The following is a 24,393-nucleotide window of genomic DNA, read 5'->3' as shown; positions in this document are numbered from 1 at the left end:
TGGAATAATGCTCTCATGAATAAAATAATACATGATAAAGTGTTGTTTATGATTTCTTTTCTCAGCAGATTAGCTATGTACATCTTGTAACACAGGCTGGCTCTGTGGAATATCAAGCATGGCAAGGGACCTGCTAGAAAATGAATTACATTATCCAGCCAAAGCAATATCAGAAATGTCTCAGTCTACACTATCTCAATGTTGATTTAAAATCATATATTCATATTACCTTTTTATGTTTAGTAAAGGAATGTGATGGAGCCTTTCTTTTGCCAAAGTTATATTATCCCATTTCTCTGAGTTAGATAAACTGTAATATGTCTGCTTTACAGATGGGTAAACTTAGCATAAAGAGAGGGAAGCCATTGTTTTCAGTCAAGAATGCCTAACCATAAGCACTTTCATCTATATTGGCCATCCACAGTGGCAATGGCTCTGCAAATGAGCCTCATTTCATTCATTTCTATGACAGATTATTTTACTTTAAACAATTCTTGGATAAAATACTTTAGGCATCCTGAGGGCAGGAACCTGAAATCAAAACTCCCACAAAGATGCTTCCTGCCCAGTTGAAGAAATGTGCTCATGGGCTCAGGGTGATTCAATTTCCTGTTGCCCGGTGGAGTATTTCAGCAGGAGGGATAGTTTGCATTTCTGCATGGAGAGAGGCAATTGAAGTATTTTTCAGGACCAAAGGACAGCAGGTTAGTTTAGGACTGCCTTAAACTCAAACACACTAAAATTTTTTGTGAAAGGACATTGCTACCACCTCCTTCTCTTTCTCCTTTACTTCTTGTCTTTTAATAAAATGGCTGCAGCTGAGCTGAGTACAGACCAGCTTCCCACCGGCATGTTAGACACACTATGACTAGGCCCTGTCTCAGATGATCTCTGGCAGAGCCAAGACTGTCCTAAGCTTTTGCCAAAGTCCTAATTTTGGTGCCAAAATCCATTTGTTGAACTGGGACTAAGAATGTGGTCACAAAGCAAGGCACTAAATGAGTATCCTCATCAGTAGCCAGTTTTTTCCAGCCTGCATTTTAATAAATATTGTATAAATTATAGTATAGGATAAATTATAGGTATATAAATTACAACTTGTAACACAGAATACTGGACCTGCTGTGGGTTTTAGCCTGCATACTATGGAATAGCCAACATACTGTTTCTATCATTTTAATAACCTTTACAGAGCAGGTGGCTGTTGCATTTAATACAGCTATCATTTTCCTTTCCTCATGGGATTTGCTGTGATGACAGTTCCATCATTTCATTTTGGGTATTTAAGGCTTTTAGGAAGCATTTTTATCAATTATCTAGTATAGGTATTTTCAAGCATGCTTAAAGCATACAGAGAGTCACTCCCTTTCACACTGCATATTTCTCAATAGGAATACAACGTGCTTTATGTTAATCCGTGGCAAAACTATGGAAAAGATCACCAACTGTGATAAACTACCTAATTTAGCTAGATGGAGTTATGCCCTAATATTCCAGATGAGGATCAAGCCCAACATTTTGCATTTGCAAAGATTTCAAAGATGTGAAACATTTCTAGGATTATTGCAATATATATTTTGCATTTTAAAGGTAAGATACAGAAACCAATATTTCATCAAACCATTTAATTTTCTTCTAAGTTTGAAAGTAAATTGACAAGAGATCAGCAATTGGCAAGAGAACAAATGAAACATATTGAGAGAGCCAATTTGCTAGTATCGAGGGAGGCAGATTGTCAGTTTTACATCTGCCAAAGCAGAGCCCTTGTTGCTGGCTTTTCCCCTCCTTCTTTTAAAGCATATTTCATTACCTAAAGGTTTAATTGTTAGATAATTCAGTAATCCTTTATAAATGACCAAGGTGTAGTCTGTTCATTAAGAAGCCCCTTTCATCACTGTGCTGTGATTCTGGCAATTGCAGTTTGTTTCTGAAAGTTCTGCATTTTTTTTTCCCCAAACTCGTCACACCTGACTCACACCAGATTTCAATTGCAGCTGAGTAGCTTCCTGGGCCCCAATACTCTAGATGCCAATTTACTGCATCTTTCTTGAACTAGCTATTAAAAGGGAAGGAAGCAGAAATAAGGCTGAGTTTTCTACTGACAGCCTGCTTTGAGATACAGGCAGAATGAAAAACAGACTTTTTTTCTTTTTTTTTTTTTTTTTTTTTTTTTTTTTTTTTTTTAATTTAGACAAAGGTAAGTGCTTCTATGTTTCACTACCAGCAGGGTGGACATAGATATAGTTATTTTCTCCTGAGAAGCAGGTAGGTAGAAGTGAACTCAGTCCAACGGGTATAAAAGCTGTAAGTTGTTATAAGGTGTTGTAGCAGCAGTAGTTTGAGAGAACAGACACAGATAATGAGATTAGTAGTTCTGTGTCCTTAGCTATCCCAGTTAGTATTTGCTGGTTTCTGTTCTTTGTTAGTTTACTACATGATATTCTTATGAGGAGGATTTAAAACTGCATTAGTGAAACGAGGTGGTACAGCTATGTAACCCTTCATATTTTATTAACTTTCAAGAAGTCTGATGTGTGATGTATCCAGGATGTGTAAGCAAACTGGAGAACCAGAGAACTTGATATGACAAATGCTGATACTTTTTGATTCACCGATACTTTGTTGTTGTGGGTTGTCTTTGTGAATTGGTTTTCATGTATGCACGCACCTTGTAGATCAGCAAACTGGAAACAAAAACAATTTTTTTTTTTTTTTTAAGTTAGAAAAGAAGAAAATAAATTTTCTCTGTTGCTAGGTGCTTGGTGGATGTTATATGTTTTGCTTATTTTTTCCCTGTCTTTTATAACATTTGAGTATTAATGTAGTTAATGTGACTTCAGGTGTTAAAGCTTTAAGGACAAAAATACAACAGTTATTGCAGAGATGTCTGTGTCATTTTCTGATGACGTTAACAAAGCACTGAACACTTCAGCCCTGAGATGCCCATTTATGCTTGAAGACAACAATTCTGCTCAAGATAGACAATCATAGCCTTCTATCTTTTTATCTTCAATTCTATTCTAGACAGGGATTATTTTTTATTTTATTTCTAGAGATTTTGGTCTTCCTGGGAGAGGTGCATTACTCTGTTACTGCAAAGTAATATCTGCTGACTGTGCCATGGTTCCTCTAGACCATCTCCTAGTGCTCAGCTATGAGAACAGCAATGTGGGGTTTAGGAATGAGTGCATGTAGTGTGTAATTTCTCCAGGGTGTTAAAAGACTTTTCAAGATTAAATTTCCCAGTCACCTGAATCCTTGCTACCTTTGCTTCTAGCTCTGCCTTCCCAACTATGAAATGTATTGTTATGCAATCCTTCATTCAAAGGGAAAACACTCTAGAGAGCAGAGGAAGTTTCAGTTTGCTTTATTTCTTAGGATTCATTATTTGATTTACACTCTATCCAAACAAGATGAAGGTGCCAAATGAGTTTGTATTGCTACAGAAGCTCTTGTGCCCTTTAGGATTTCAGATTTGTTTTGTTTAAATCAAAAAAGACAAGAAAGGATTTTGTAGATGTGGAACTGAGAAATAGGTAGGTCAAGTGATTACTCAGGTTTCCAGTCTGTAGTGAAGCTAATAACTGAACGTGAAACCTGAAGATCTACTAAGGTTGTCTCTGCCATCTAGCTCACAAGCTCTGCTTGTGGATGTTCCTTAAGGAGTCCGGAAGGAGGTGGGAAGCCAGAAAAGGCAACCCTTCTGTAAATGAAGGAGGAGAATGAACAACAAGGAGCTGGAAAAAAATGTGGCAGAAGCTACTTTTTTTTTTTTTTTCTTAACCTGTGTATTAGTGGTGTACAGGGTGGGTGGGTGTGATCAGTATGCACCTATCAAAATGCCTTGTGGTTTTCCAGAGGTAAATATAGAATTACAGAGGTCAACAATCAGAGGAGCTTGTACTTGCCAGCACATTCATACTTGCCTATTTTGCCCTTTGTTATAGAGCTAGCCACCCATAGATAGATTTCCTGCTGGCCAGCTGGCCCTTAATTGTGCTGTTCCCACTATCACTCCCAGTAGAAACTGGTAAGCTAGAGCACTGCTGAGATGAAAAGTATGGATTCTATCGGCCATGCAGTCCACTGCAGAGGCCATAGCTCTTCCTCATGCTTAATATAGACAGGAGGTGTTCAGTAGCAGTTGGCAAATGTTGAATTATTAAATCGTGTCTACAGCACTTAATATAATTATTGTATAGATGATAGAACAGTGAGATAAGTTTGGTGTTGACAAGCAGACTTATCCACCTTTAGAGTTTGGCTAACAGACTTGCTGGTTTGGAATTCAAGAAAAATCTACCCTGTCAGAAAGGATTTAGAAAACTAAATGAGTTTGCAGATTGCTCTGCACGACAGGCTTTTTGTCTGCCTTCAAGGTCTGTATGATCTAACCAAGCATGTGAAAGTAAGATACATATTTCTGAGTGCTGCAGTAGTTTTTGTTATTGTAGAGAAGTGTTAAATATAAGCAGTAACACTAAATAGTTATTTTAATCTATTAAATATTTTGTGGATTAATAATAGTGTATGTGAAGGCTGTAGGACTGGGATAGCTGAAATCATTTTTGGGTGGCTTCTCAATTGGCTATCTGCTCAGGAAATTCACTTTGTGATCTTTTTATCCTCGAGGAAGCAAATGTAGACAAAAGAGATGACTCCACAATTACGTCTTGACTAGAAATAACTGCAGCAGAAAGTCTGTTTGCTTCTCTCATCTCTTACTGAGAAAGTGTAATTAGTACACTACTAGATGTTTGTAGGCAGTGTTAGTGTGAAGGAACACAAACTGCCACTGCAGCTCTTTTTGAATACACAGTAGAAACAGACAGCTCTGCTATGGTGACAGAAAACATCAAAACAACAAAACACGGTATTTTATCTGATGGGGTAACAATATCTCAGCTAATAAAATGGCTGTCATTCTTGCCCATTGTATAGATAAGGAAGCTGAGGACATTTGGATGCTCTTTGTTGGCATGCCAAGTTGCAATTATCCTATGACAGAGCCCTTCTGGGCTATGATTGATGAAACATTTTCAGGGGAAAAATGCTTCAATAAGTGAATTTCACTGGGTTTCATGATGACATTGCTTGCACAATGGTTGGCAAAAAACAAAAACATTTTAAGCAGAATTCAGGCCTAGGAAAACATGGCCTCGTTTAGTTTGCTAGGGATGTCCTTGCCATGTTCGCTTATTTGTATTGTATGTTGGATGTAAACAGCTCTAATTTTGAAGTTCTTGTGTTGACCTTTTCTGGCGCTGAGATCAAAGAACTTTCTGCAATAAAGATGAGAAGACTTTAAAGACTTCAGTGGTGTGTCAGAGTAGGGTATGTTTAAACAAAAAAATAACAGTGCAGCCTTTGACTGAAACAGACACTGAATGAAGTTCTAAAGAAAGCCATTGCTCCTCAAGAAAACCATCATTATCTTGCAGCTTGGCTTAAAAGTGGGCCAGAGTTGAAAACAATTTTTTCCTTTTCCCTGGGCCTTATCTCACAGACTGATACTGCTAGTTGTTTCTATCATATGTAATATAGATGTCACCAGTCAAGAGGACAGGCATGCTCTTTCTTTCCTTTATTCAAATTCCTATGTGAATGTGAGGTCTGGTGATGCCTATCTCTGAACAATAGCCTGTAAAATAGATTTTCCAAAGCATGGCATTACCCTTTTTGTGATGCTGTTCTGCTCTCTTATCACTGATGTGCCCTTTTTCCTAGCTCCAGCTGTCCCTTATCCCATATCTTTCAGTGGGCCTCTAGAAGAGGTCCTGGAGACTGACTTTACAATGCCTGATTTGGAGCCAAGGCAGCTGCAGTAAGAATTTAAACTCTAATCCAGTATGTTATTTACCAGCTTGACCATGTGAAAATAAATAATTTAAGCACTACTTTTTTTTTTTTTTTTTTGTCTGTAGTATGTATTTACTTTTGGAATGTAAACCTCCTCGACTAAACAAGTAGGCAAAATGTTTAATGCTTACTATAACATGAAAATCACAACAAATCCAGTACAAAAAAAAAAAAAAAAAAGTCTTTCCCAACAAACTACTCCAGGATTTCCAGTAACTTGGAGCAAAACTAAGGATATCCTATAGAACTGCCTGTACAGGTACATCCAGAAACGGGGCAGAGGACAAAAGGCAATGACATTCTTAATGAACAAAACATTTGATACATGATATAATAGTTTCCCTGTATTAAAAATAAAGTAATAATTTTTATTATTGCTTTTTGCTGAACCAATTTCTTAGCCAGTGTTTCTAAGAAGAGGAGCTAGCAGCACTTCTCTGAACATTTAGGAAAAGACCCAGTTTTCACAGTGTAGTGGCCATGCTGCAGAGATCTACTCAGTACTCAGTGATGCTGGAAGTTTTGTATATGTGATAATGAAGATGTTTATTCATGTTTGAACTTTGAGTTAGGCAATTACTTAAGTTTTATTTATAAATTAAGAACTTTTTTTTTTTTTAAGAGAGCGATTTGCAGGGGAAAAAGTATTTAGCATTTCCAACTATGGGTTTTGCAGTTAAGTAATGCTCACTACATTAGTAGTGAGGCTTTCTGCAGTGTCCCCCTCTCTGGCATGTCCCCAGCACAACAGTTTGTAGAGATCTGTTTTATACTACTTTATTTGGTATATTATGACAATCTTCCTTTTCTGCGGCTTCTGTCTTTTTAGTACATAGATTATACCTTCACTTGAATCAGTGACAACATTATTTTTTCATTGTTTTGTAACTGAGACTTCCTCACCCAGAGTCTGCTGAGATGCCATAACATGGTACAGGATAAGCCAGGTCAAGCATCAGCAGCCGTGTGGCTGAGCAGCAGAATGTTTCATCCAGGCTAACAATTTAAACACAGAGCAGCACTAACACATCATTGCTGCCTGTAGTACAATCTACTTCTGAGCTCCACATAGCCATCCATTTTGGTACACAGACATATCTCTCGCTGCCAAAAGATGCACAGCTTCACAGAACACACACTCATGCTCCCACTTGTCAGTATTTCCAGGCTTGAAATGCACATAACACCTTATATTCCAGGCTGCATTATAGTAGGAAAACTTTAAAGTGTTTTAAATTGTTTTTGCTACATATCAATGTTTGCTCCCTGCCCTGTGAAAACGTATTACTTCTTTCCAGTTTAAAGACTTTTTATTTTTTAATGGAAAGAGCACTTATTTTTGTGTTTCACATGTTTGGGCTAAGAAAGTCTTTAGCCTCTAAAATGAGAATGAACACACTCAGGAGAAAATGACAAGGTTATGTAGACAACGCTGATCATGAATATACAGAATGTTTCAAATTAGTACATAACATGTTGAAGAACAGAGCTGTTGGTGTAGTCAGCAAGGGAAATGTCTTTCGAGATTGAGTTAGAATGCTGTATATTATTCTCATATTCAAAACTCATTAAGGAATCTCAGTTCATTAATTTGTGTCATTTGAGTTGGGTCCAAAGTTTTCTGAATACTATGCACCAGAAAGAAGGCTCCAGAAAGAGCTATTAAGACCCCCTGGCATGAGAAGACCACAGATTCTGTCACTGCGAAGCTGTAAGGTTCAGGAAAAAAAATGTTGTGAAGGCTGAATTTCCTCTTTCAGACATCTGATTTCTGCAGGTATTGCTTCAGAAAGAATTGCTATGCTTTTCAAATAAACAAACTTCACTAACATTATATTAAGCTATTGTATAGGAAAATGAGCGAGTACTCAAATCTGCAGCCTTTTAGCAGTGTCTGAGCAGTAAAATGGACCTGATTCTGCAGTATTTTAAAACCTGTAATTCTACTTGCATCATTATATTTAGCCCTAATTCACATCAGAAGATAAGAAATGGAAGATGTATGTTTTTTTTTCATAGTGACTTTTGTTACTGAATGTGAAATGCTGATGTTAGTCTGTTGGAATATGGCTGCCAGTAGTTAAGACATTTTCACCATAGAGTTAAATGCTTACATTGACAGTAGCTGGAAATACTTCAGTGGTTATTGTTGAAGTCATTAGTTGAGCTGAAGTAATGTTGGCATGTTTTCCCATTGGGTAGAATTCCTCTGTCTAATTGTCTTTCTCCTTCTTGCCAGACCATATTTGATATCTGTGGGCTGGGAGACTGGATGTTTTCCAGTAATTAATGGCTTTTCTCAGTAATAGATTAAAATGATTTCCTTTCATGAATTAGTCTATTATCCAGTAGTGAAGCTACTGAATTCCAGAGCATTTAAATAGGATAAGTTACAGGGATAGTATGTTAAACAACAAAAAAAAAGTGCCACTGTTTTGGAGGAGAAGTGAGTGAACCATTTTAGAAGATGCTTAGTTCACATGTCGTTTTTGACAAGAATGAAAAAGGAGGGAAAAAGAAGGAAAAAAAAAAAAAAAAAAAAAGGGCCATTATCCTACTGGGTTTATTTTCTTTTCCTTACAAGAATTTAGTATTTACTTGGAGCAATGTAGTCCATATATCTCCTAGACTAATATTAGGTCACCATGTAACCCCCTGAGTAGTACCAGCAATTAAATTTCATCAAGCTACTCTTGTCATGAGTACTATAACTTGAGTTTGACAGAAGTACATCATAAACTCAGTATCTTTGGTGCTCAGACTAGACTCTGTCTGCTCAGAGCATAATTAGCTTGTGGTTTCAGAAATCAATGAATAACATTCCGCAATGGGAAAAAAAAAAAAAACTTGTAGTCACCATTTCATGGCCATCCATATTACTTGAGCTATCACTTCTTTCTTAGAGCATTTTTGCCGCATCTTTTATTGTATTCTACTTTTTTAATGCAAAATAGAACTAAATACAGCTGTAAAAGTAAGAAACAATTTTAACTGTTTCTAATATGTTACAGCAAATTATTTTTCAAACAAAATGCATTTAAGATATCATAGATTAATGAAACCTGTGTTTTTAACATATTTTAAGTAGCAGATTCAAAAGAATGAAGTACTTCCATTTAAATACAATAGCCCAGGTTTCCTTTCTACATGTGGGTATGCTCTCGTTAACCAAATAAAATTTTCTCACTAAAGCTCTTAAATCACGTTATCTCATGATTTAGCAAAACTTATTGTAAAGTTAACTTTCTCTTTTATCTTTGAAAAGTACTATTGAAGTGGTGAGTGTAAACTGGCAGTTTACATCTCCAAGGCTGGGAAAGTAGTCTGGACATGTAATTCATAGGAACTTCATGTTTATACTGACTTCCAGCCTTATGTTTCACTTTTAGATGAGGTACTTTTGAAGAAGCCAGAGATCAAGACCTCTGAGTGATGACCCTTTTGTAACTGGCCATAGAAAACATCCAACAAGGAGTCATTGGAAATTAGATATGGACAGAGTAATGCTGTTATGGTTATACTGCTTTTTTAGACACATTTAACATCTGTTGGATGCAACTCAGATTTGGTGCGTGATTATGTACGATCTCTTTGCAGCTGCTGGGGAATTATTTCCTTTCAAAGAGTCCAGTTAAAAACTTCTGTTGTGAAATTCAAAAGGAAGTTTGGATTTAGATTAACAACAGAGTGTATGATAGTGAGTTTATGTATTTTGGTTCAAAAAAAATTATGCTTGTGGGGTTTGTAGAAATGAGTGTGGGAAATAACAAGAATCAGGTGTGTTAGGAAGCAAACAGCAATTTTGAGTCCTATTTTCCTGAATGTTGTTATATAGTGGCTAGTGCAGTACTGCAGTGAGGATATGAGTATGCAGTAGAAATCATGGCATTTATTTATATGAACTGTAGAAAGAGTTAAACAATATAATCAGGATTTCAACCTCACATTCTGCTACATCTTCTTTCATGATACTGGTATAGAATCAGCACTGTGGAAAACTAAATGGGAAGTCTGCAAGAAATTACAACGCAAATACTGTGTCCGGCTATGATATTATTACAGTTTTGTTTTCATTTCTGAAACTGAATGTTTTCCTGGGTTGGGAATTCAGTTCTACAGAGGCACAGTTATCTACTGACAAATCCCTGTCCATAGGGAACTCCTATTTTGCTCACTCAAAACTGTTCTCTGTACGTATGCTGTTTTACTTTTCAGTTAAAAGATAAGTTTTAGTGAAAGCAATCAAGTTAGCTGTAGAAATGAAAACTGTATTGAGAATGACATAATTTAGTAAAAGGGAAGTTTCGGAAACCCTTTGGCTGATAGCACTGAGGAAAAAAAATACTGATGTCTGTGCACTCTTGGCAGCTTTAATCCAGCATGTTCCCATTCAGCTGCTGTTCACCTTGTTTAAATGCAGTGTTTCTGATGAAGGCAAACCAAAAAACTGACAATGCATCTCAGTTGCGTTCTGTGTAATCCTCAAGTTTGACACAGGGTAACCGACAGGATGTTGAGGTTGGGTCCTGGTAATTAGATCTGTGTAGGGTGAGAGAAGGAAAAGCAATGTGGTTTTCATTCTTCTGCTCTTTGCAACTTTTTCCTCCAAGAGTCTGCTTTTATAAAAGCAAAGCTGTAGGTTAATGGGAGCCATTCCTTTGACACATCAGTGAGCTTGAGGTCAGGCTCTGTTATGGAAGCAGACTTTTCACATGCTTAAGTAAAACATGAATGCAGTGCTGCTGTGCTCACTCACAGATAAGCAGACAAACCTGCTGTTTGAGGGCCTGCCATCAGAAAGAATGATGGACCAGGTCAGCTGGAGCAGTTTTCTTCAGAGTTTGGTAGAGATGAACCTGAACTCACCCTTTAGTTCAAGTCTCCCCTGCTCTAGGGAGGAATTCATGTTCACTGCCACAAGCTGTCTGTGGAGTACCCTTCCATGCCTTGCCATGCCCTTGGTGTTAGGCACTTGAAGCTGCCCTTGTGCTGTGGTAAGGCTCCAGACCAGGCTGGCAACAGTCCTCTGGCATTTCCAGCCTGGCATGGCAGGAACCTGGCACTGCTGGTGCCAGATGGTGTGTCAGAAGACTCCAGGATCATTCCAGGCATTAGCCCTGTGTGTCTAATGGATAAATCCATGTCCTGACACAGAAGAGCGTTATTTCTGATCAGAGCTTTTGGTGCGTGCTTGTAGGGTGTTTGGTAAAGCTTATCACATAATGTTTAATGTTTCTCTGCCTTTCTCAAGCTATGTTGTCTCTTATTTACCCCCTTTTCCACATCTTATTTTACCATACCATAAGGACAATGTTTTGCAAATATAAGCTGCAGTGTGGTGACGCGTTTCCTGGCTGTGTTCAAAGTCTGGATAAACATCTTCCTCTTTTGTATTGGAATCTGGAAAAGTGCTGTGTGGGATATTTTTCGCCCTTAACCAAACTGTTTGCTGAGTTGTTTTCCCTCACTCTTACATCTTGCTTGGGACCAAAATGTTTAGGTCTGAGTAGTGATGGCATCTCATTCGTTCACATCCTGTTGGGTGGGAGCCTTAGGTTGTTTCAGTTCACATGCATATGACTGTTAATTTAGATAGGATTATTGTTTTATCCTATTCAAGTGTCAATAATCCTGTTTTCCAGTGAGTTCATCTGGTCGTTGCTCCATGTATCCAAAACCAGGCTGAGAACTATAGCACTTCATCTTCATTAATTTTGTCCTGCTTACCTGTATTTACTTGCTGTTTCTGATATTACTCCACTACAGTCTCCTCTTCTTCATCTGTTTATTTTAACAGTTTGTCTGGCCAGGTACTCAGCTGGTGAATTCATGTCACTTTTCTCGGGAAGGCAGACAGGGAACCTGAGTGCTTCACATGCAAGGAGGTCATGGTCTGCTTCCCCTAAGAGTGAGTGGCAGTTCCTGGTCCCTCATGCCTAAGTTGTGATGTTGTGGACTGCACTCTTCACCCACACTCCTGACAGCTGCCCTGGGACCCTGCTCACCACATCAGCAGGAGATGCTGGGCCAGCTCCAAACATTTGTAATAGAAAGGGTTGTGAATTTTCAGAGTGCTTACCACCCTTCCTTCCCCGATGTTGTCAGGGAGGAAGTGCCATGCAGATAATAATTAACAAATGTGGGAGGGGCACACCCAACTTGAAGCTCTCCACTTGCACCAGCACAGCTCTGGAGCTGTTGTACTGAATCTCCTTTGGTCACTGCAGCCCTGAGGTCTCCTTCTGGGGGGAAGCGGCAGGTGGCGTTATGGCTGTCTGCAATGCGCGTGCATTGAGGAGAGACAGTGCTGGGGAAATAGTGCACAGGGCCATTTAACTGCTATTTGCCCCCTTTTCCCAGCTTTTGTTTCCCTCTGTTTCTCTAATTTGAGAGAATTTCTGTTCTCAAAATCCTGCAGACGCTTGTCTGGGTGAATGTTTTGTTTGCAGTCAACAAGTAGCACTTCAAAAAATATATTTTTTCCCATCTTATTCCTCACATACGAGGAATCACAAATTACAGATTTATTGATAGACTGATATTTTGCAAGCGTTGAAAAGGTAGACACTGACACCCAATAATAAATAATTTTCAGAATTTACAAATTAAGCAAAAATACTAGTAAGAGATGAAAGAAGCAGTTCAGTTAATATATTAACCTCTCCAGTCCTTTTTGCATTCTCTAAGCCTTGACCTGAATGTGTTTTTAGTATGTGGGAACATGACTTTCCTCCTTTTCCAGACCATTCGGCCCTCTTCCTTACAATGACACCATGGCAATTTTTTGTTGTGATGACCTTTAGTTCATCCAGACTCGCAAGAACTGTTGATCTGAAATCATCTTTGCATATACACATAGCTTGTGAAGAATGTGAGAGAGAATGTGTTTGCTGATCCAAAGGCTTCTGGAAGCCCAGCTGGCTGCAGAGCCTTTACATCCAAACCAGTTAAAAACCCCTGGCAAGATATGCAAATGTCCCAAGAACACATTGTGATGGGCTGTTATAAAGAGGCAGAGAACTATGAAATTCTAGCAAGATGGAGCTTTCAGTGACTAGATTTCCTGTTCAGCAACTGTATGGTCCCATGCCCCACTGTAGGACAAAGATGAATCCGGCCCATTATGAAAGCAATTCATATTTAAATGAGCTTTCCAGCCCAGTTCTGCAGTCTCAAGTGGTTTTTCTAAGCATCTGCTCTTTCATGCTGATTTAGACCAAACTTGAATGCTGAATCTTTGGAGAATCATAAACAAATTGTGTTAAATTACCATTAATGGAAACACATCACAAGGAAGGCAAGGCAAGGCTGTTAATGGTATTGCTGTTCTTAACTCAGGCTGTGATGGCTGTAGACACAGTCCTGCAGCACAGAAGTAATGTATGTAAGATCACCCACTGTTCTGAGACCTCCAGACAAGCTAAGCACAGCAGGGTGAGTAGCACTGGAATTTGTTTTACAGGAAGCCTTTCATTTCCTTGCTTTTGAGGGGTTAAGTGAGGCACTTCAAGTACTGTTCTCCCATGGGGGTTACACTAGGGAAGGGTAGTTTTAGTTTTCCTTAGGGGCTCCATAGCAGCTTTGGCAGCAGAGGCTGCTGTCGACAGAGAACAGCCGGATGCAATGAATCAATGTATTCCCCAGCCGTGTTTCTTTCCTACTCAGGGCTGTCCACTTCTCAGACTGCTGTGTGCAGTAGCGGTCTCCAGCCCCGTGCTGCTACGGCTGTTCTTGCTGGACAGGTCTTCCCCAGTGACCTCTGACCTCAACTTTAAAAGGTCTGGATTAGGGAGCAAAATTAATGGAAGTTTTAATCATTTCTTTTTATGTCATCTGGGAAATGCATGGAATAGAACAGGTTGTGAATATATTGTATATATTATATAGTAATGGCCTTGATATGGAGCTCTTTGAGGTCCTTAGTAACATAAAGCATTCACTGAGCATGTGAATGCTGCTATACTGCTACACTTACTCAGGTATGGCTTCAGGAAAAATCAAAACCAAATAAATCAAGCCCTATCAGGAATCTGTTGACCTGCAACAGCCAGGTTTCTGCTGCCTCTGGAAACCTGTTGCCTCTCTGAACTGCCTGGCTAGGGTATCCATGTAGGAGTCTGCACAAGCACCCTGGCTGCAGCACTGACGGACTGCACTGCTCTGGGAACCAAGAGTAAGGGCCCCTGCTAGAGAAGTAGAGGAATGAGAGCCCTGAGTGGTCAGGCCTTATCCAAGACCCCAGCAGAAAGCCTTGGGAAATGTAGATTAACTGGCAGATATTGACCTGAGACTTCTGAGAATTCCAGCTCCAGAAAAACAACAACAAGGAAGGATTGATGTCAAAGGCTGTGCAGTTCCAGGGCTGCCTTTCCAATGTGATGGGCTCCAAAGCTGCCCTGTTCTGATGCTATGGGTCATTATGACACAGGAGTTTCATTTAGATGACTCTTATTACCAGTAACCAAATTTTGGGTCCAGTATTGCCTTTTTTTTTTCTTTTTTTTTTTTTTCTCCCAATTAGGTCACATAATTGTTTACTGCCATGAGCCTGGCTGCTGTCAACTTAACTCAATACCTGCCAGAGAGACCAGAATATACTCCATGATATGTAGTTTTGCTTCTCTAAAAATCTGATTTTATGGGGATTGATGAAGACCAAACATGCCCAGCTTACTCTGTATTTTCAGCCTTGCTTGTTACTTAATTATAGGGAGAAGTAGTTTCCTTAAATTGATTTTAAAAAAGAAAAAAAAAAAACAAAAAAAAACAAACAAACCAAACCATTCTGCTGTGTAACTGTGAATCAATATCAGGCTTCACCCCAAAACTAATTCTTCATATTACATGTCATCATATAATCATAACGTCTATTATGGAAAGGTACTCAGTGCACTGGTAATCTGTTGAGGCTGTTGGTTTGACAAACTCACTGCCATAAGTTCCCCTTGCGACACTTTTTCATGTAAAATACGTAAACAGCATTACAGAAATCCTATATTTAGAATTGATAAATCAAAGTGTTCTCTTGTGCTTGTCACAATAATAACAAATGGTGTCATTTTGAAACTGTTTGTCCCAGAGTTTTCCTATTGTTGATTGTAATTTTATAACCACCAGTAATGTAACAGTATGTACGAAGAGGTAAAACTTGCATTTTGGGAAGGACGTGGAATATGATTTCAGTAATTTGCTCTCTGCTTTATTCCTAAAAATCTTATCAGAATTCTCTAGTTTCCAACAGCACCATGGTTGTAAAATCCACAAATCATTTTTCCTCTTCAAATTTCATACATTTTTAAATTTCTAAAAGGATGAAATGCTCAGTAAATGCTAAACAGAAATCATATATATTTTATTTTTCAGTGAACAATATTATGTATGTGATGTAAGAGAGATTTTTTTTTTTTTTTTCCCCCTCGAACAACAATCCTCTTTGGCTTCCTCTGTGAATGAGAACTTCCATCAATACCTGAACTTCCAAGTGAGGCTACTTAATCCTAAATCAATTGTATTCTTATGGTAATTACTTATGCAGTTTTAATACAGGAATACCAACCTCAGTTCAAAAGTTTGGAAGGAGTATATCACCTTTTCAGATATACATGTATATATATATGTGTGTGTGCTTACTTTTTAGAACCTGCATTATTTGAGAGAACAATAGAGAAATTTTTGCATGCAGCTATCAACTAGTTTAATCTAGCCAAATTACAGTTACACAGAGTAAAATACACGGTTGCATTTTCAAGGTGAAATTGGAGAATCAGTTTTATTTTACACTTGTGCTATGTAAGCATCCTACCAACACTCTGGTGCACAGTAATTAACTTTGACTTTTGACCAGTCTTGTTTCTAGAAGTCTCTGTTTTCTGTTGTTTTTTTTAATCAGAAGAAAAAATAAATCAATCTTTAAAGAAATGTGCATTTCTTGAGTACTGCCTGCAGTGTTCAGTGGTTATCTGTGCTGGTTATGAATGCATATGCCATAATTAAATTATGTAGCAAGAAAGCAGTTGGATTATACTGTTGCTGTCATTTAAGCTATATTCTCTCAGTGGAAAAATGTTTGTTAGAAAATTTTCTGTCTGTAAATCCTTTTGTTTTTGTTTTTTTTCTGACTTCCCTTAAATCACAAATCCAGTAGTACTGTAAATTCTGTAAAATTTGTAAACTATCTTCAATCCCCTAAGCTTCACGTTAACTGTTATCTGAAGAAAAAAAGAAAAAAATATATTTTGCCTATATCCACAACTAAAATGTATTCATCATTTTTAATGTTGTAAAATGTTTTGTGTGAAGTCAGGCAGATTATTTAAATGCATTTAGTAAAACTGAATATAAAATGTTTTTCTTGACTTTTTCCCTTGCTTGCCTTTCTCATTTTCTGGTAGTTTTTCATAGCGAGCACCATCCTGGGCCAAATTATGTCAGTGACTTTAATACCATTAATTTCAATGGCAGCAGGATATGGTCAGTAAATTATCCTCCAGCACGGTCTGCTCAGTATTACATTAGATCATGGGAATAGCAAAAAGAAAGCTGCTTATAAACTAAACTCTTTAAAATTTCCATTTCTGTGTTTACAATTTAAGATTCTATTATTCTGTTCAGATGTTCTTGATGTTTCTCAAATTATGTGATAATAAACAAGACCATACGTCCTTGACAGTACATACAGCTGGAGTCTGGGAATCATGCCATAGAAGATGTGCTGGACTTCATTTTCTATAATTTAAGCATCTTATTATTTCCTTCTGAAAATGGAATTCTTTCTGAAAATTGCTACCATTTCTGAATGTAGTAGAATTTTCAGTCACTTGATATGTCTCAGTATTTCTTAATAAAAGACTGACTACTTTATTGCATTTGTCTACATATTCCAAATGGAGCAATTCATAGTATGATTTCTAATTGTTGATCTTGTACAGTGTGCATATTTTGTGCATAACTGGAGAAAAAGCCTTTAGCGTGAGATGAAACTGTGATCCATGTTCATTAATGAGAATGCTATGAGTACAAGAACATCATGTCCCTCCTCCTTAAAAATCTTAATCCTGCCAATTCTCTGGCTTCAAGCCACTGAAGCAGGTAAACATTTCCTTAACTTTTGCCATGTGCAGACTCTGCCCTGTATTTTTCTTTTTTCTAATACATAAAAGATGTTTCCTTTGCATTCCCACTTCTTTTGTCTATATAATTAGACGAGAGGTAATGGTCATAAGTCATTGCAGGGGATGTTCAGGTTGGATATTAGGAAAACTTTCTTCATAGAAAGAGTGGTCAGGCATTGGAACAGGCTGCCCAGGAAGGTGGTGGAGTTATCATCCCTGGAGTTGTTCAAGAAAAGGGTGGATGTTGCACTGAGTGGCATGGTCTAGAGCTGTCACAGGCATGGGCTGCTGGTTGGTTGAGGTGATCTTAGTGGTATTTTCATCCTTAATGATTCTATGATTTTGTTTTTTTAGTCTTAAACAGACAAACAAACACAAACAAACAAAAAAAACACAAAAGACTTACAGATCACTGCTTTGAAGAAGAACAGGCTAAGCGAGTATCCTGCTATTTGACATTGATAACACTGCGTGTAAAGTGACTATGAAAAGAAGCGCAGCTATGCTAGCTCTCACCACCAGTGAATAAAGAGTAAAGCACATCTGTTTCACGCAAGCTTGTGTTGACAAGTGCATCAGACTCAGTTACTGAAAACAACATAGTTTTCTAAGTTAGCTGTAGAACAGGCTTGTTTACTCTTAGAAAATAAGATGAGCCTATCCTGGAGGTTCTCTCAATGAGTGTTCTAAGTCAATTTAGTCACCAATCTTACATATACCCTAAATATTGGGAAAAACAACAACAACCCAGTAAAGTTATTTGAACAGAGTTGTAAATATGATATTGATGATGATTGTATCAGTCATTTTAGTGTTTTCTACAAGTAATTTGTCACACTTGAAAAGTACTAGTGCTGAGTGTGAAGACTTTGATTCTTATATTTGAGATCCTAGGAAACAAATCCCAAAGAGATTTTGCATATATCCTGTACTTTGTATCTCCTCAGCTCTGTTGTTCCCCTACTTTGAGTAAAGTTCTGCAGTGATCAATGTTTCCATTTAGCTTCCACTCCTTCTATCCCACAGACTTTCCAAAGCCAATGCATGTTATTTTCTAGTAAGTATAATTTCTTCCCAATGCCATTTACCAAACTGGACTTTTGATATTCCCATATACAGTCTCTGAAGTTGGTTTAGCACTTTTCCCTTCATCTTACTTTCACTTAAACTAATTTAGCTTTACCTTGGCATTCTATGCAAATCCTATACCTTCTCTCCTGTATTCTCATGAATGCCAAAGCTGTAAAATAAATATTGTTGACATGTGTCCTTTTATACTTGGATTCCTCATTAAATTACATTCACTTTTAGTTATAATGAGCTTAATCCATCTAATCTGTTGACCCAAATTCTCCTGAGGAAAGCTGCCATTCTGAATTGATATTTGCATCTCTGAGTCAACTGAATAATATTCAAAATTATGTCAGACTTCAATTCTGAAAAACGTCCTGTGCCAGGGGTACTCTGGGAGTTTGAGACTAAGTTATATTGCAAAAATCTATTCCTGTAATGCTTTACAGCTCTTAATGTACGTTAATCTTACTACTTCCCTAACTTACATGACACTACACTTATCTGTATCCTATCTCTGAGAACACCTTGTGAGAAGACTGGCCATTGGGAAGCAGAAGCACCTTTCTGAAATTCATCCTTGGGCATCTTTTCTGAAATCATATTTCTTCTCCCTGTCATGCTCCTTAATCGTTCTTCTTCTGCAATAAATTGTTATTTCTCTCCCTGTTAGAATTCTTTCCTGTCATTCATCATGTTACGAGTACCTTTTACTTGAGAACAGGAACAAAATCCCAGCAGACTTCAGGAAGCCTTTAACTCTTTTACTTTCTCAGGATGTAGAAAGTAGAGAACTCAGTTCTTGTTTGGGTTTTGTTTGTTTGTTTATTTCAGAGTTTTGAGGTGCTTGGGGAGAAATGGGCTATTTGGAAAGATACTATTAGTGTTGTGAGTATTATTCCCAGTCTGATAAGCAGATGGGAAGATCAAGCCAGGAGTCCTGCTCATTAGTTTAAGATCTTTGGGATAACTAAGAAAAAAATGACAGCTCAGTCATCTAATGGTTGGAAACCCTGCTCACAGTAGGAGTGTTGGAGTCTGATGATCTTTAAGATCCCTTCTAACCTAAGGCATTCTATGATTCAGTCAGTAAGACAAACTTTGTAAGCTTGTTGTCTGGTACTGCTGAGAAATACCGCAGATAGTCTTCAACAAACTAGGAAAAATAAAATTCAATTTAGCTATATTGATTCTGTTTTAATGTTAATGAATGCAGTGGGTTACTTCTTCCTTAGGGTGATTTTCTACCTGTAGATTTGTGAAGATCATTATGGGTATCAAAAACATTATCAAATCAACTATAGCAGAACATGCACTTGACTCAATCCTTTATTCCAACTGAATATGCAAGACATTTGTTTCAATACCCCATTGGTTTTCTCATTTATTAGCTCACTCAGGATGAGGGCAGAGAAGAGCTGCTGAATACCTGATTGTATCCTTGGCAATAGGATATCTATACAAACAGTGCCAGCTCAGCATTCAAACATTATATAAATAAAATACTGAAGGCCAAATTAAGTTTTTACTTGGCTGTTTTCTTCAATCTGCAAATGCAAATGTATTTCTCCATAATTTGTGTCTTGACAGATGATAATGAATGTGAAAATGCTACTCAGCCTTGTGGAGAGCATGCCAATTGCACAAACACTGTGGGAAGTTATTTCTGCATGTGTGCACCTGGTTTCAAATCCAGCAATGGTCAAAAAGCTTTTGTACCTAATGATGGAACCTCCTGTGTAGGTAAGTTATTAATGTCATCCAACTAGTTTTACATTGTCACTCTTCTCTTACTGCTTCTGTTAATTATAGAAAACTAGCAAAATGCATTTAGATTTGTGAATGTTTGAGTCTGAATGTAAAATTCCAACAATTTGGACTGGTACAAAATTAATATTCTAGTTTTGGGGCAAATGTTTCTCACTGATAATACCGCAGCTGCCAATGTTTTCAGTAACATTTCAATCTTTATGCAGTGTTCAGTATTTTTTATCCACTTGTCATAGTTTTAGAAAATAGATGTCTAATTAAGGAGATACTGAAAACCCCAATGCAGTCTTTTATGACACTGTTTGACTGATCTGTGAGCAAGTTGGTAGTATTCTTAAAACAATGCAGAGTGACAAAGCATTCTGCATTCAGGTTGCACTTGACCAAGACAATTCCCTACATGTATGACCTACTGTGCTCCAAATATCTTTTGTTGGGGGTCTCTGGTTTGGATATTTTCTGTAATTTTTCAAACCTGACCAAAAGCAATGAAAAAGATCAGTAATCCTACCTCTCATACCATCCATCAGCTTCTGTTTCTATAGCAGTTGAATGGATTGTGTTCAAGATTACAGGGGGAGAAAAGTTCTCTGGAAAAATGTGTTTTTTTGTTTTGTTTTTTTTTTCTGAACATCTATGCAATCGTTTAGGATTTTCTTTGAATGGAAGAACTGTAACTATTTCTCTTCTTTCTGGTAATTTTCTCTATATGTTGCAACAGTCCTCAGGGAATGGGAAAATGAGAAATAAATCTATTGCCCTTTACACCTTTATGCTGACTGTGTCTCATTCTAGATAGTCTCCTGTGAGCCTGTGAGTGCTGACAACTTTTCTTCTTACTGCTCTTAATAACAGCAGAATGGCTGCATATTAAGCCAGAAAGTGATCTAATCAACATTTCTGGCCCATTGCTCATATCCATCTAAAAGAGCTCTGCTTTACCCAGCCACTATGAATTGTCTGTAAATTAGCTGAGATTGAGACTGTTAGCACATTGAGCTGCAAATATTCTCATGGTTTCTGGTCCATGCTTTGATTTTTACCAGTTACAACATTTCCTCCACTTCAGAACTTTTGTCTTCAAATTTATTTCTCTGACTGTTTTTGTGTCGCTTTTTACCACTAGCTTGCTAATTTCTTTTTCTTTTGCCCCCTTCCCTTTACAGGGCAGGCCAATCTGTTTTTATTCTCCACTAAGGGTTGGTTAGCAGTTAACTAACTTTTACATTTTTTTCTATTTTGAAAGTCCATATGGGAGGAGCTGAAATCTTCTAAAATTCACACTGAAAAAAAAATTACCTGTGGGCACCTTTTCTCATTAAATGAGTGTATCAATTACCTTACCAAGCAGGAAGTCCTTAAGACAACCTTTTGAGCCACAATTAATTTTCCACTTTATCAGTCAGGGAAGCTCTAATAAGATATTTTTTACCCAGTGGACCTGCTAGGGAGTAGATATGACTTGCAGCTGATGGTAGTGTATCCAGGTTGTTCTATTTGCAGCTGAAGCTTACACCAGGTTGCAATTCTGATCACAGTGCAAGTTACTCAATACAAATCAAAAGGCAAAGCTACCAAATATTCATCCTACCCAAATAATTTCAGAATCTGTAGAGTCTTAAGTTTCCTTTTTAATATTTATATCCTGATGTAGAATATATGTGCCAATGACCTTAAAATACAGCAGTGGAATTTTGGAGAGTGCAACATAATGCAACCTATTTGTTTATGGATAAATGCCATTAAACCTGTCTGAAGCTCTCAATGGTAAAAGTTTGTACACCACTGAGTATCTGAGTGCATTTCAGAGTCTACTTGCATATACATACATGTGCATTCTTCTTTTCTTCAGATATTATATTGACCTTCCAACTACAAAGCAACTATAAATCTCAAGGTAGTAAATCAAAAGAGAACTTGGGGAAACGTCAGTTCACCAGAATGTTAGGTTTTGCACTGTCAGCACTATTTCATTATGTTATCAGGTAGAATTGGTGAACAGATGACAATAAAATATGCTGACAAAGGAGAGTAGGAAGGGAGGGAAAGAAAAAGACAGAGAAGGGAAATGGAGATATATGATATTTGTGAAGACATTTTTCTGCTGTCCTGAATAAGAAATCTATTTACTTTGTAAAAGCCGTGTGTTTTTTTTTTTTCCTTAGATTTCACATTTTATTGAACATTAAGCTTCAATTAAGGTCTACTTTTTTTTTTTTTTTTTTGTCCCAGTCACTAAAGTAAAAACGTGAAAATGGCCATCTTTAAAATCAAAGTGACATCTGTGCCACTCAGCCTTTTCCAGTAACACACTGTTAGGTTTCTTTGGCTTTTTGTCAGCTTCTTCAGAGACTACTGGAAAGGTAGCCCTTCTCCATCACATCCTTTACAGGAGAGTTGTAAAGTGGGGTATATGGCATTATACCACATTGCCAACCTTTCTTTTACCTGAGCAATTGTTAAGCTTTTTCATTTCTACTTTATGTATGCTGCTGCCTTCTACAGTATGGAGACATGGGGAGGGACATTTAGTCCTTTGCAAATGGACTTTTCAATCACTTGCAAGCTACTAATAAGCAGAAGGTATAATGTAGACATCAAGCTGTCTTGACTGACTGGTGAAGAATCAAAGCAGTGTAGGTACAATTCAGTAATTGGCCAGACTGAACATAATAACTGTTCTCAGTACTTTTAATTTAATTGGAATTTCCTTGCCTGCTGCAGTAAATGAGGAGTGACAAAGCACAGAAATAAAATAAAAGGTTATAAATCTTTCTTCACGCTAGCCTAAGTGGTGTTGGTGATATCATTTTCTGATTGGAGCTATTATAAAAGCTTCAAAGTTCAGCTCTGGGATTTGTTTTGAATATTTACTAAAAGGCCAGGGCTTTTTGCAGAGCTATGGCAAATGCTCTTCTGTTTAAAAAGCTGGTATTCTTCAACCTTTGCTCAGGAATGTTGTCTGTGAAGACTGCACACACAAGCTTTGGCAGCCCACTCCTGCCTACTCCTCTTCTAGTAGATCAAGGAGGATAGTTTGAGGTCCTAGCCCAAAAGCTCAGGTGAAAATGAATTGCTGAAAGCACTGGCAAGCTGTTGTCTGTGTGCAATCCAACAATTGCATGCTCTTTAAAAAAAAGGCATAAGTACAAAATATAAAGAAACAAAAACCTACAGCTACAACAGAGTATTTCAAAGCAGGAACTTAAAAGCAACATTGCTGCAATTGTAACAAATTGACTGTCCCTGAAAGTCTTATTGATTTAAAAGGAATACGAAGCTGATTAGTACCTTTCAAGATCAGGCATATTGCCTTTCAATTTTGTCATCCAGAAGATTTTTTCTCTGGGAAACAGTAAATTAGTTAGGCATGATATGGACTCATTCCATATGGGCAACTGAACTGCAGAAAATCTATTTGCATATACTCAACAGGGTGTCTCTATCAGACTTTAAATAGCCATCCTGTTGCCAGAGATGTGTTTTCGTGCTTGAGTTTCTGCTGTTATTTTGGATAATCCTGCTTTCTCATTAAAATCTCCATTACACTTAATACGTGACATAATTACAAAAAGATGAGTAATTTGTATGAATGCCCAATAATGACAAATAAATGATTTATCAAACTAGATTCATGGAAAGTAAATTATCATAATCATTTTGAAATACTTGGAACGTTAAATCACATGGCAACTGGATAGCTAGCAATGGCAATCTGGACAGTATTCAAATATTTATATATTTAGAAGTCATTCTAAGTTTTAGCAAAGGTTGCTGTCATTTGCTGGTGTTTTGGAATTGTGTTATTTTCTGAATTTCCCATTAAGACATGCATGTCCTTCTTCTTGTAGCTGACAAGGCCAGAGAAATCTCAGGATAAGGCTGATGTGTTTTCTTGTTACACAAACTGTTATTGTTGTGTTTTTCACCCTTGGCACTTCAATTCACTCAAAGTTTGTCTGCCTCACACTGAGTCATGGAGCAGGGAACTGAGTGGCACTTGTTTCAAAAAGGGATTTATTATTTCCTGGTGTTAGAAGTTATTTCAATGCCAGGAGTAGGAATTTTAGCCTCTATCTTTAATGACAGCATTTAATTATGCGGAAGCCTATGTGTAACACTGTATCCTATTTTTTCCCCACTTTTCATTAATGTAAAACATAGCTGGCCCCATGATTACAAGCACTGAGGCCACAGGATATGTGGATAATACAAAACTTAGCTCATTAAAGAGAAACATTTGTAGCTGGGGGCATTAGCAACCCAAAACCCTAATGCAGATAATAGTAATTTAACCTCATTGTGTAAGTTTCGTGCTTTTTCCCACTCACCCAAACATAGCCTTTTTCATAGCTCTCCCCAGAGGGCAGAGGTGGTTGTGCTGGGAAGGCTGTGGGATCCTTCTCCTGTGCAGCACAGGCATTTGAGTGGCAGGGAGCATCTGAACCACTGCTTCAAAATGCAGCCTTAGAGGTGCAAAGCAGGGCCATTGCTCAGTGAGCAAAACAGGGATGTGAAAGCAAGCTGTGGGACCTCAGGAAATCTTGAATGCTAGGGAGAGCTTTATGATTACAAGCAGAAA

The 24,393-nt window shown here is 37.7% G+C and overlaps 1 protein-coding gene across 5 annotated transcripts in view; it reads left to right on the top strand.

Annotated features, from left to right (window-relative positions):
* The window catches only part of ADGRL4 (adhesion G protein-coupled receptor L4), a 74,971-nt gene that overhangs the window by 19,251 nt on the left and 31,327 nt on the right, over positions 1 to 24,393 (top strand). For all 5 annotated transcript variants that reach the window (XM_048945163.1, XM_048945162.1, XM_048945161.1 and 2 more), the window contains one exon: positions 19,632 to 19,784. In XM_048945163.1, coding sequence (XP_048801120.1) covers positions 19,632 to 19,784 — 153 coding nt within the window. The remainder of the gene's footprint in view (positions 1 to 19,631; positions 19,785 to 24,393) is intronic.

Source organism: Lagopus muta, chromosome 5, assembly GCF_023343835.1.
Source record: "Lagopus muta isolate bLagMut1 chromosome 5, bLagMut1 primary, whole genome shotgun sequence".
NCBI lineage: Eukaryota > Metazoa > Chordata > Aves > Galliformes > Phasianidae > Lagopus > Lagopus muta.
This window is presented reverse-complemented; position numbering and strand designations above follow the sequence as displayed.